The sequence below is a fragment of the Rhincodon typus genome, chromosome 41 (assembly GCF_021869965.1).
Source record: "Rhincodon typus isolate 14 chromosome 41, sRhiTyp1.1, whole genome shotgun sequence".
In the NCBI taxonomy this organism is placed as follows: Eukaryota; Metazoa; Chordata; class Chondrichthyes; order Orectolobiformes; family Rhincodontidae; genus Rhincodon; species Rhincodon typus.
This window is the reverse complement of record NC_063372.1, coordinates 5,138,563-5,152,270: the sequence shown is the minus strand read 5'-3', so window position 1 is coordinate 5,152,270 and position 13,708 is coordinate 5,138,563. Positions and strand designations below refer to the sequence as shown.

At 38.0% G+C, this 13,708-nt stretch overlaps 1 protein-coding gene across 2 annotated transcripts; it reads right to left on the bottom strand.

Moving 5' to 3' along the window:
- Nucleotides 1–10,776: 10,776 nt before the first annotated feature.
- On the bottom strand, nt 10,777–12,492 carry LOC109924824 (zinc finger CCCH domain-containing protein 10-like). Of its 2 annotated transcripts, XM_048618916.1 has the most exons (2): nt 12,322–12,467; nt 10,777–12,229 (listed from the first exon to the last, which is right to left on the bottom strand). In XM_048618916.1, exons 1-2 carry the CDS (start codon nt 12,385–12,387, stop codon nt 11,219–11,221), a joined length of 1,077 nt encoding a protein of 358 aa, XP_048474873.1. In that variant the 5' UTR covers nt 12,388–12,467; the 3' UTR covers nt 10,777–11,218. The 2 variants fall into 2 exon arrangements, with proteins under 2 accessions (XP_048474873.1, XP_048474871.1); XM_048618914.1 differs by having other exon boundaries at nt 10,777–12,492.
- Nucleotides 12,493–13,708: the final 1,216 nt, after the last annotated feature.

Genomic DNA, 13,708 nt, shown 5'->3' with positions numbered 1-13,708 from the left:
GTGTGGAAGCAGGCTACTCGGCCCACTGAGTCCACAACAACCTTCCAAACAGCATCCCACCCAGACCCACCCCCTTACCCTACCCTACCCCTGTAACCTTGCATTCCCCATGGCTAATCCACCTAACCTACTCTTCCTTGGACACTATGGAAAATTTAGCATGGCCAAGCCACCTAACCTGCACATCTTTGGATTGTGGGAGGAAACTGGAACACCCAGAGGAAAACCATGCAGACACAGGGAGAATGTCTGTCTGGAATTTGCAGTCGCACGAGGCTGGAATCAAACCCAGGTCCCTGGTGCTGTGAGGCAGCAGTGCTAACCACAGAGCGCCATGCCTAATTAAGATTAATTACTCAAATTACTCAAGGATTTGAATGTAATAATCCACTCATTAATTGGCAAAAAGCCTATTTAGAAATGGGTTATCATCAGGAACCTTTTTGACTATGCTTTACATTAAAACATATAATCTACTTTTTTAGAACGTTTGTTATTTACAGAATCTTACACTTGAACTATCATCTAGTAGGTTGCTTTGATTGAAAAAGAACTTTTTTAAAAAAGGCGTAAGCAAGTTTAATATTAGTGAAGATCAGCAGTAAAAGTCGGATACAACTGGTTAAATCTGCCATTACAAAGTAGAATAGATTTTTAATGAAAATTCATTTCACTTGTTTTATTTTTAAAATACCCCTGCCCAATTCCCTAAATATGAACAGTATGCTTTGAAAAATGACTAATTAAGGAAAATTGCAAAAGAACAAAATCATCATGTTGGAGAACTTTACTATTAAACCAGTTTCTTGGTAATCTTTTCTTCCTGACATACGGATCGCATTACAAGTAATGTTTGGCCACTTGCAGCAAAATTTCAGCCCCTCCCCTACCACACCAAAGTAGTTTATAACAAATAATCATGTAACCTTTGGAAATGCTTTTCCACAAAATATTTACAGATTAGAGCAATACAACTCAGATTATAAAAAGGTAGCAAAATTACTGTGAGATTAGGACAATAATCTTTAGGAGATGAAAAGCTGTAGATAGTCTGACATCGTCCTGTTATTGCAAACAAAAAGTGCAATACTAAGCACATCAGCAATTTATTTTAAAAACTTAGATTGGATTTGATATTCTTTTTTGTTCATGCGTTAGCTGATTTTGGACATGCTTCCTCTTTTTTAGTATCTCACCTTGGCTTGAGAGTTTGAGAGTCTGAAATTTGAATATGGATTTCCTAACCACAGAAAAATCTCTCTTATGGAACAGGTGCCAGTCTTTCTATTCCTGTGATGCTTGTTGCTGCACTTGCACGAAAATGGACAAATTGATGTCTAAACCAACTTAAATTTGGAAACTAAAAATCTAATCACATTCAGAACCCTCAACTCGCAGAAAATCAGCACTGTTTGACATAATCAATTGATAAGGAGATAGAAGTAAATAAATACATGATTTTACAGTCCCCTCATTTTGAAAAAATATAATAATGAAAATTTATTGGTAGGAATGAGAATTTGCATCTTCAGATTTGAAGGGTTAAAGCCAAATTTCAAATTTTAGAATGATTCAAAAACTTGAGTTTTGCAAATTCAGGGCAAGTTCCAAATGGTGATGACTCTCAATTAGTAAAACTCTCAATTAGTTAACAATGCCACAGAATCTACTAAAAAAAACCCCTTCAATATAAACAAAGTTTCACCAAATCTGCCAACAAATCCTTCACTAAATTTGCAGGGCTGTCAGCTTTCAGCTTGATATACTAGAAAACAAATGTAACTGTGGTCTATTGGGGACAGCAGCAACAGTTCCGGGTGTTCCAGCCAAACAAAGCTACTGTTGAACCGTTTTTTCCTGTTGTTGACCCTATTTTTGTCTCTAGACTAAAAAACAAATTTTTGAAAATTGAATAATTACAATACCAACACTGCTGAGAGTACAGGGTTTTTTTTTTAAAAAAAGGGATCAGTGCATTGGCCTCCCAAAATCAACAGTTGCAACTCCAAATCCCACTTTGACCTACGAACACATCTGTCATTATTTGGGTAAGTTCTGTCACCTCCAGCTGAAGCTGCTAGTTGAGACCCTTGAATTATGTTCAAGTATATAGCAAGGTGGAGGAAGGGATGAATACTTCTACCTCACGTCACTGGGATAGCACTGATGGCACCCGTGAAGTAGCCGAAGAATTTCAGACCTCTCAATTGAGGTTAAAAGTATCAGCATGTGCCAGAAGGAAGTAGGGAGAGAAAATAAACAACTGTATTAAAATAGCTCTGCATGATGTCCATATTTACACTCCACATTATATTATGCTAAACCTAATAGGTAACTTCCATCGATAAATCTATACCATTTTGTTCCTGATTAAAAATTCCTTGGGCTAGAGTGAATGCTAATTGGGGGAAAAAAAAGTGATCGGGAGAATATTTAAACCAAATTTAGAATTAAAGAGCTTGCACATGTGGATTTCTTACGAGCTGTTTGAGACTTGTGCTTTGTGGTGGGCAGATAGGAAGTTGCTTTTAGAAGAATGAATATACTGCCCTCATTAATTTTGGAATTAAGATTTCTATACCACACCATCCTATCCCCAGTCACCTGAAAAAAAATATATCAATTTAACATTGCCACTGTTACTAGGATCAGTTCTTGTATTCATGGGCAAACAATTTGGACTTTTCTTGCCCCTTTGAGAGCAACTCCTTGTGTGTAATCACTTTGGTCTTTTCAACTTATTTTTTGAATTGGGAGTGATGCTACAGTTGTTAACAGTGCATTTTTGTGGTATCATTAAGGCAATATATTTGAATGAATATACTTTGAAAAGTGGCAGTGTTGTTCTAATGAAAATTTACATTAATTCTGATTAAATTTGATGAAGTCATAACACATCAAACCGAGGTATACTTAAAATGACAAGTGAAATAAAACTTTTCATTCTTAAAAGTCAAGTACTCAACATGTGATTAAGGGTTCAGGATACCTCCTTACCTCGAAATTTGCACTGAATTGACAATGCTATCCCCATTTAAGCATGTCATTCATTTGAATTTCCTTAAATTGCTCAGTGTTTAAATTTCCTTTTTCAGTGTTTGTAGATTGCTTTGGAAAGGAATGTATTTTGTTCAAAAACACCATCACTAGAGGTATTTCAATATGGCACAGTTATTGAAAATCTGCTGTTTTGACTCTTCAAAACAGCATATCCATTAAATTTTTTAAAAAATCAGTCATATTGGGACCGGCTACAACTTAAGCTGTTCAAATACCCCATTACGATTAATTAGTTTTTTCATCTTCTTTAGTAAGATGTCAAAAGGAGCGAGAAGTCTATAAGAAATATTAAACAGACTATGCAGATTTGCTAAAATTATCACAAGCTATGGATGAAAGGTGGTTAATGAGATGCTGTTATAGAACTTCCGCATCCAACACAGCACTTGGAAAAGAACTTGGCAGCTAAATTGATTGTGTTGCCCATAGTCAATGTGGAACATTATTAAATTCAAACCCAATTCATATTTATAGTATGGGATTATTGAGTCTTATTTTACTATTTATTGCCTGCTTTAAGAAAAATACTAGCTCACAGATATATGCTTAATCCATTATTGCTAAAGGTGACCAAATTTGATTTCTTTCTACAAGTTACAGAAGCAGAATACCAACTCTTCATAAGCGCCACACAAATAAGTGTGCACTAGGCTTTACAATTTATCTTACTTTGTGGATTGTTTTTAGTTGTTACTATAGGGAGTTAAATGTAAAATTTAAAACCTCCATGTTTGCCAGTGTTTGTAACTTGTAGACATAAGCAAAAAAAAAAGGGAAAAAAATAAATCCTACACATGATTTGTGGCATTTTAATCTTTTGTGCCAAGTGGACCAGTGAAGTGACTTATACTTGACCCACTTCAAGTGCCAACCTACAATTAAATTTAGAATGACCAAAATCTACAAGGGTTATAGCCAAAAGACAAAATTGAAAATAAACCCCATTTGCATAAAATTCTCAAAAATCAAGCCAATTTATTTCTATTCCTTGTTAGGTGCTACATTTCCCTCCTCTTCCCCACTCTATGCAATATCCCAGAGCCAAGGGCAACCTGCTGTGATCTGTGCATCTTACTTTGTAACCAGGTGCTGGAAGCTGGGGTAACCTCTCGTCAGATTTCTCTCTTCTTCACGAAAGTACAATCAAGACTCAGTCTCTGGTTGCTACAATTCACGATGGAATCCACATGTGGCACCACCATGTTGCCAAACATCTTTTAGCAGCTCCAGTTTACAATATTGTCATTTATTTCTGGCTCCTTGATTTGTATCTATTGATATCTATTCTCTAGTCTTGCGATGTAGGGAAACAAATCTGGTGAGTATAAATCTTACTAAGTCCAAATCCAAAGCATGGAGATGCTTAGAAGGCTGCATAAATAAATATAACTGAGGCTAGAAATGAAAGCATGATGCTGGTACAGCAGAGTCTGTATTTTGAGACTGGGAATGGAGATACATTGTTGATGTGGAATAGAGGGGTCATTCCCCTGCATCCAGCCTATTTGCTATCCTAGTGTAAAAGGATCAAGGTACAGTACTATGAGGTGTGGGACACTTCATTACCATGACTCTTCCCTGCAGGAATGTAGCTGCCTCCACTGACTTAAAACTGGAAGCAATACATTAGACTGAGTGTATGCAACGCCACTTATTTTTAAAAAATTTTTCTGTTGAGGCAATTTTATTTTCTTCAAGCAAGTGAATGGCAGAAAACGTCACCCAATAGCACACTTAGCTATTTTACACAGAAGAACCCTTGAATTTATACAGTACCTTTAACATATTAAAGCCTTCCAGCATCCTTCATAGGAGAATTATCAAACAAAATTTAAGTCAAATCTGCATGCTGAACCTAGTCAGACTTACCTGTGTTAAGACATGACACACATAGTCAACTGGTCCTTCAACTGACATTACTCGAGGACTCAAACGCAACTTTAAAAATCAACAAGAAAAAACTTTAACTATTTTAAATGTGCACTTAAAAATGAATGAGGACTGGACAGGAAGCTTACTCTTAAATTAAAACATTCTTTATTGTTCTACATTTGACAGGATCCCATACAAATAAATGCAGAGATTTTTATCTCATTTTGAATGAAGTATACACGTGGACTTTAAGCTCTACTGTTCTGGAGACCTGTATCAGTTGAAACATTCTAAGCATAATCACAACCTTTTAAAAAAATGTCAAAACATGGCATACCAAAATTATGAATTAATCCTTTCAATTCCCTGGTTGCCTATTTTACTAATATTCTTCAAAATATTGAGCAAAGTACAAGGAGATCAAAATAGTCTGTGCTTTGGTTCTTACCTCGGACAGATTAACTAATTTGGAAGTGGGAACAAAAATAACTGTGACAAATGAAGATTTCAAGTACTGGAAATTATACAAATGCAGTTCCGATTGAGGAAGTGTTAATCTGACGTCTTGCCTTCTGTAGCTGGTTTCAGCTTGGCACCTCCTAAGTTTGGCTTAACGGAGAGCAGGAACTTGAAATAAAAGGAGGAGAGAGAGGCTGGAAACACTCTGCAGGTTAGGCAGGATCTGTGGAGAAAAGGAGGTATGGTTAATACCTCAGGTCTTTGACCTTTCATCAGAACTGAGACACATTATGGAACAACAGCCGCAGCACAGTGGCTCAGAGGTTAGCACTGTTGCCTCACAGTGGCGGGGACTGTCTGTGTGGAGTTTGCATGTTCTCCCAGTGTCTGCGTGGGTTTCTACCAGATGCTCTGGCTTCCTTCCACAGTCCAAGGATGTGCAGGTTACGTGGATTGGCCATACTAAATTGTCCTGTAGTGTCCAGAGATGAGGAGGTTAGGTGGAGTAACTGTGGTTTTAAAAAAAAGTAGGTTACAGGGATAGATTGGGGTAGTGGGCCTGGGTGGGATGCTCTTTGGAAAGTTGGTGCAAATTCAAATGGCCTCTTTCTGCACTGTAGGGATTCTATGAACAGCCTATGAGCAGGAACAGAGCCAGGAGAAAGGGGCAAGAAGGTTAAAAACACATACATAGGAAAAACAATTATCTGTAAACTGATTAAATGGAGGCCAGGAATCGATTAACAGACTGAAATAATAATAGTGCAAGTCAAAAAGGGACAACGGGGAGAAAAGTTAGAGATAGAGATACAAAAGATATCTGAGATTCAGAATTGCAGAAGGGATGAAAAGATGGAAAATCTGGAAAAGTGGAAAAGTTTGCAGTGGCTCAAGCATATGGTGCAAGGAAAACAGCAGGTAGATCCCAGCAGTGTAGACCAAATGACACTATTTTGTCACTTTACACAGAAGGCAAAGCATTTGGATTTACAAAAGGCATTTGTAGCAACCTTTTTATATGGTAACATAAAAGCTTTCAGTACTGGGGGCAACATATTAACATGGATAGAGGACTGCTTAGCTAACAGTAAAGAGAGAACCTAAATACACAAGTTATTTTCAGCGTGGCAAACTGTAACTAGCAGAATACCACAGAAATCAGTCCTAGGGCTTCAACTATTTATAACCTGTAACAATGTCTCCTCATCCAAGCTAGACTGTATTGTGGCCAAATTTGATGATATGAAAATAGGAAGGAAAGCAAGTTGTGAGGGGGATACAAGTAATCTGTGAAAAGATATAGGTAGGTTAATTGAGTGGGCACAAATTTGGCAAATTAAGTATAATGAGGGAAAAAATGAGGTCGCCCACTTTGGCAGAAAAGAGGAACTCTGCAGAATGCTGTAGTAGAGGGATCTGGGTGACTTTGTACATTAATCACAAAAAAAAAATCAATATGTGGCATGGCAACTAATTAGGAAGGAAATCAGAATGATGGCCTTTATAGCACGGGAGGTGGAGCTTTAAACCAGGGAAGCTTTGCTACAACTGTAAAAGGTGAGACCACACTTAAAAGAGGATTATGTGCAGCTTCAGTCACTTTGCTGAAACTAAAAAGTGGACCAACCAAGCCACACCTATCTGCCACCTTTAACATTCAGTCCTTCCACTAATCGACAGTGGCAACAGTGTGTACTATCTACAAATGCACAGAAATAACTCACCAAGACTCTCTAATAGCACCTTCCAAATAACCTATACCATTTAGAAGGAGAAGGACAGCAGATGCATGCAAACAACACTACCTGCAGGTCCCCCTCCAAGTCACACACCATCCTGACTTTGAACCATATCATTGTTCCTTCACAGTCACTGAGTTAAAAATCCTGAAACGCTTCTCCAACAGCATTGTAGGTGTCTTTACACCCCAAAGACTGCAGTGCTTTAAGAAGGAAGCTCACTGCCACCTGCTCCAAGGCAATCAGCGATGGACATTAATTGCTTATCTAGCCAATGCTGCCCATTGATTCCTGGAATGAGGGCTGTGTCTTACAAGGAAAGATTGAGGAGACTGGGCCTATATTTATTGAAGTTTAAGAATGAGAATAATCTTATTTGGAACGAAAGATTCTGAGGTGACTCATGCGTGATGTGTACGTGTCGGATCTATGGCACAGAAATGAGCCATTCAGCCCAACAAGGCCATGCTAGTGTTCATGATCTGTTCAAATCTCTTCCCATCTAAATGAATCATCATAATCCTCTATTTTCTTCACCTTCAAATGCATCTATACAATTCTCCTCAATTACTCCCAGTGGTAGGACATTCAATATTTTCACAGAAAGAATAAATGTTCAAAGATGATTTAAAAAGATGCTACCAGAACTGCGTAGGTAAGCATGGGTCTTTTTGTTTTTCCTGTTGTCTTAAAATAAGGGTGAAGAGTCACCTAGTAGAGGTCTTTCAAATTTTGAAAAGACTCTGATAGAGTGAATACAACAGAATGTTTTCTTTTATTGGGAAAAACATAGCTAGAATCCATCAATACAAGACAGTTACCAAGAATACCAATAAATAGATGCTGAAAAGGATGCTCCTGGTTCATAGCGGAAATCAAAAACAAGGGACACAGCTCAAAAATAAGGAACTCCCATTCAACATGGAGACAAGGAGGAACTTATTTTCTTGGAGGATTGTTACAACCCTGGAATTCTCTTTAGCAAATAGTGGAGGCTGATCATTGAATTTATTCAAGGCAGAGTTAAACATATTTGATTGACGGTGAAAGTCAAAGTTTCTGAAGTGGAGGAATTAGATCAGCCAATATCTTAGGTGAATTACACAGAAGGTTCAAAGGGATCTAACAGTTTATTCCTGTTCCTACTTCTAATTATTCCCGTATTCTTACTCAAATTGTTGATGCAGGAACATATACTTCTTTATGGAAAGTCATTTATAAACAGAATATTGTAAACCTTTCATTAATGACATCAAAATTACATTCAGTGGAGATACTCTTTAAATCAAGTCAAATCTGAAAGTATAATGCAGTATAAACAAACCATCATAAATTTCAATTTGATTCTGATTCAACCAGTACAGTTTCTAGTTTTATGCAAGTTTGTTACATTCAGACTCATTACATACAACAGGAATACACTGCACATAGAATAGTGCTTATTTTAACTCAGCTATTTTAGTACAATAAGTAAAAAGCACAGACTAGTTTGAACATTCCTTGAAGACTGTGTACTGTCTACTATTTGTATTATTTTAACTGCTGACCATGAGACAGTGATACTGGTTTGTGATACATTACTGTACTGTCATGTTCTCAGAGCTCTTTGTGAAGAGGCAGTCTGCATAATTTTGATTCTGATCTAATAAAACCAAGACTCCCTTTGGCTAGGAAGGGCTCCTAAATATTCATGGTTTAGCAAGTATAAATTATATACACATTATAATTGGGCAAATTTCAGTCGCAGGGATTCCTGGAAGCTCACAAGTACAGCCTGAAGGAAGAGGAAATGCAGGGGATGGGCTATCCAGTGTTCTGAAAATTCCCCTTCACACCTGCAAAATATAAAATTGCAGCACAGCTAAAGAGCTACAACAAGTAAGGAGTAGAAATTTTCAGTTCTGTGGAGTACACTGAAAGTATAACAAATGAAAATACATCTGCTCTATTAAACTTGTTTCAATTGTACAAGCTTAGATCCTTGGTTCTGAATTCCAGATTCGACAAGAACCTGACAAACATTACAGCAGATTTCAAAAGACTAAACAGCTACTATACAGAATTTGTAGACAAGGTTAACAGAAAAACAACAATTAAGGCCAAATGTCCTCAGTAACTAGTTGATTAAATAGCACAAGTATGACCAACCTTACGGTTCCATATTACAGCCACCACCCCTTTCAACAAAATAAGCACCTGAGTTAATTAAACTAAATACCCACACTTACATAATGCAGCTTTAACAGAGTATCAAAAGCCAATTTTATCATTAACATTGTTAGTTGTGTTGCAAGATCATTTTGGCAAGCTTGAAGAAAATGCAGACAAATCATCAGCTAGTCATGTAGCTTTCGGAAAGATTTGCACCAAGTTTTTAAAATGGATCAGAACATTGGAATTTTTTGTGCCCAGTACGTTACACTTCAATTTTCTGTAGTTTTCCACTATCCTGGTTATGGACATCCAGGAGTTAAATCAATATATTTAAAAAAAAAGACATGGTGCTCAAAATACCTTTTAAAGATCTTTCTCATTTGAAGACATTGGCCAGCAAAAGGCAAGCCCTACTTCTAATGGAGTTGACTACAGGTTGCTTTTTAAAAATAGGAATAAAATAGTGAACATTCATGTTCTCTCACACAAATCCATTACAGTTTGGCTCAGCATATTTCAAAGACTGCGTGCAAACACTTCCATTCTGGCCCCAAATAAGTCAGCAGTTAAGCTGCCTCAGGTGCAAAGTTTTTTTTTTAAATATTCTGTATATTTTAATTGAACAAGGTTATACATTTCTTGTACTTGTATACAAATTACAAATATTTGGTGTGAAAATATAATCTATATATTCCAGTTCAACAAGAATTTGCAAAAGGTTTTGCAGTTCCTGCGTTGCTGACCCAAATTAGATGCAGAGCAATCATCACTGGCATTTGCTCTTTTAAACTATTTTTATCCTATTTCACTTTACGTTTGCTTTATTGCCATCAACTGCCAAGTGAACACAAGTTTCCTTTCCTTTATATTCGTGAATTCACAACATGAGGACAAATGGCATCAGGGAGTTAAGCAGTGATAGGTTAGATGCAGAGTAATACTCACTCTACTGTGACACTATTTAAACACTCAGAAGAGCACTACTACAGAGTCGGTGTAATCCCCATCCCATTTCTTCCAGTCAACTGGGCAATGTAAGACTGCCAATGTGTGAACAGTTTTATGTTATAGATTGGCTCCCAGCAGAAACAGAATTCAGATTCTTTAACCTCAGATCATGCATCATCCTTACAGGTGGCAAACAACAAAACTTTGAAACCCATTACTGTGGCAGGATTTGAATAGCCCATGTTACATACTGGGTATCTAATGCTTGAAGAATGACAAAGTTGAAAGTACACTTTAAGTTCATTAAGAAACAGAATCTTCGCGATGGCTTCCAAGTTAATTAAACACTTTGGTACAGTGCAATGTAAGGAGTATCTCCAAAATTGTGAGGGTTAAATTGTAATATCTGGATGGTTTATAATTATTTACAACCCCATCACATCAAAACATCCCAAAAAAAAAATTCAGAGAATTACTTTTTGGAGTGCAGTGATCACTATCTGGGAAAATGCAGCAATCATTCAGCGCCAGCAATATCCACAAATAAAAAGCTTCAAAATACTTTTATTTTGCTTTGTTAATTTACAATTTCATATGCTATGAAATTTTATTTTGCGTCAAGAATGCAAATAGCCAAGCTTGGGATACAGAGTCAGTTTGAATATTTTGCGCAGCACCACAGCCCAGGGACTTGTTTATCCTAACAAAACCTTTTAGAAGGAAATGCCCCAGAGAGTGCCTCTGCAGCTGTTTTTAAGTTACATTAGACGATGGATTTAGAGGACTGGCAAGCTGAGCGCTAAAACAGGACAGGGTTAACCAAGTATCCAAAAATAACAATGGACTGAAGAGAAATAATTTAGGCACAAAGAGAACTAAATGCTGGTCAGAATTACACTTGACTCTGGAGTGCATATTTATGTAATGCATATCATGGGGAGCAACAAAGAAATACAGAACCTTTTCTAAAGCCTGCATATAACCTCTCAATGAGGAATTGCTGTTATCCTCATACTCTGTGATGCAATTGGATAAGTAACCATTGGAGTGGTGGCATGACTAATAGTGATTCCTGGCATTGCTTGGGCAATTGATACTGCCACTGGTGCAACAGAAACAGCCACTGGGGCCATAGAAACTGGAGGTGCCATTCCCTGGGCAATGGTCTGGGCAAGCGCTGCAGGAAGTGAAGCAATCTCAGGATTAAGATGCTGTGCTGTTGGTGCAGCATTGGTAGGTGGAGCAGCAGTAGCTCCAGCAGTTGCCACGAGGTCTTGTTGGGTGACAGGTCGTGGTTGAAGTGCTTGGCTGCTCAAAGTGGTGTGAGTCTGCGCTATACCATGGTTGTAATTGGTGATTGCACCCACAGTTGGTGCTGCTAGCGTTTGCTCTGTTGCTGTGGGAGTGGAGGTCAACGTGACCACCTTGGTTTGGTTGCGGAAATGTGCATTTTGCTCCAAAAGTACCTCATTAGTTGCCATCAAATTTGAGATCTGTTTTTTGAGTTCCTCAACACGCTTTCGAAGCATCAGATTCTCCTCCTCTAAAAACCGATAGTCAACTGGACGCGAATTTGGGATATTAAAATCATAACTCTCAAATCGTAAGCCATCGACTCTTCGTCTTTTTAGAACATGGTCATAATCAGCATAGCGATCAGTGTCATAGAGGTCATCAAATGGGTCATATCGACGTACTACTGGAGAAATCACTTGGTCTCGTGACAACCTCTCCAAAGTTCTGTTTTCATATTCATATTCATCACGTTTTAAGTGCCGGAATTTACACTTAGATCCTCGTTGACAGTCACCTTTCAAGTAGTCTCGGCAAATTGGGACCTCACCTTTTTTAAAGGAGAGGTCAGAAGGTGAAAGGCCAAGACCCATAGCCACTGTAAGGCGCAGGCGTGGAGGAAGCTCTCCAGACTTTTTGTAATGTTCCTCATCCTCCTTTGTCCCATGAATAAACTTGCAGTTGATGCGAGTGCACTCCTTGTTCTGATAGTCATGACAAAAGACAAATTCATTTTTCTTTACGCCCAAGTCAGACACTTCATTAATATCAGGGTGATAGAACTTGCAGCGCTTACCACGTTTGCAGACATTGCGCAGGAAGTCTCGGCAAATATCATCTGAGCTGTGGCCAGCCTCGTCATTACCACTGTTAAATAAATTATCTTTATCCGGCATCTTCACAGACTATTTCTGTGCTTCTCAGCCACTGTACACAAAAACATCTGAAAAAGAAAATCAAGGTATGTCTTTACAGAGAAGGAGGAATTAGTCCACAAGCTAAGTGTTACTTGAACCACTGTAATTGGTGCTCAGCAAGCTAAGCAACGATAGTAGTGGAATTGAAAAAGGTTTCCAAATGTGTGTGTGGGTGTGTGTGTTCAGAGTCAGCAACATACATTACTAGGTTAGTTATACTACATGCTTCCCCATAATGTGGTTTCACTACAACTTGAGAAATCTACCTCCCACTGTACCAGTATCACATTTTCATCATTGACCCTTGGCAGAGTTGTGAATGAGGAGTATGGATTGTAATAAATTATAGGCTATTTTGTGTTTGACGTACATTCATTAAGAACTTGCCCGAGGTTTGCCAAACCTATATAATTTTGGATATCACCAACAAAGAACAAATAAGAACGTTTACTTCATTAGACTGGAATACATTAAATAACTGCATCTATACGTGGCAAATAAAAATTGCTTTTCTCAAAAAAACTCCAAGATTAAGACTTTTCATCACGAATTAGCTTAAATCGACATCAACGTACATGCATATTTTCAGAATTATCAGAGAGTAATTCACCATACAGTGTTTTCACACACCTCAAAAGTACCACTAAATGGAAGTAAGGAGGAAGATAGATTTCTTTTCTCAGCGCAGGAACAATTCCTGGTGTTGGGATAGGAGAAGACTGGGGAAAAAAGATTAAAGATAGGAGTACTTGACTCACAGACTGAAGCAAAAACTATATCTGCTTGCTTGGAACGAATTGCTGACTATGGCTTTTAGCAACCCAGGCTAAGGTAGTACACTTGCTCACTGAGCCGGTGTGTTTGGTTGCAGACATTTCGTCACCCTGCTAAGTAACATCGTCAGTGTGCCTCCAGTGAAGCATTGGTGTTCTGTCCCGCTTGTTGTTTATTTGCCTCGGTTTGCTGGGGTGGTTGGTATTACTTCCAGTTCTGTTTTTCAGTGGTTTGTATATCGGGTCCAGTTTAATGTGTTTGTTGATGGAGGTCCGGTTGGGATGTCATTCCCTGGCATGTCTCTGTTTGGCTTGTGCTATTATGGGTGTATTGTCCCAGTCAAACTGTGTCCTTCTTTGTCCATGTGTATTGAGACCAGTGAGAATTGGTCATTCTCTTGGTGGCTAGTTGGTGTTAGTGTATCCTTATTGTCAGTCATCTTCCAGTTTGGCCTATGTAATATTTCTCAGTCCTTGCATATTTTATTGGCTG

Coding starts and splice junctions, on each gene's coding strand:
- LOC109924824 (XM_048618914.1), bottom strand. CDS start 12,421: ATGCCGGATAAAGATAATTTATTTAACAGTGGTAATGACGAGGCTGGC.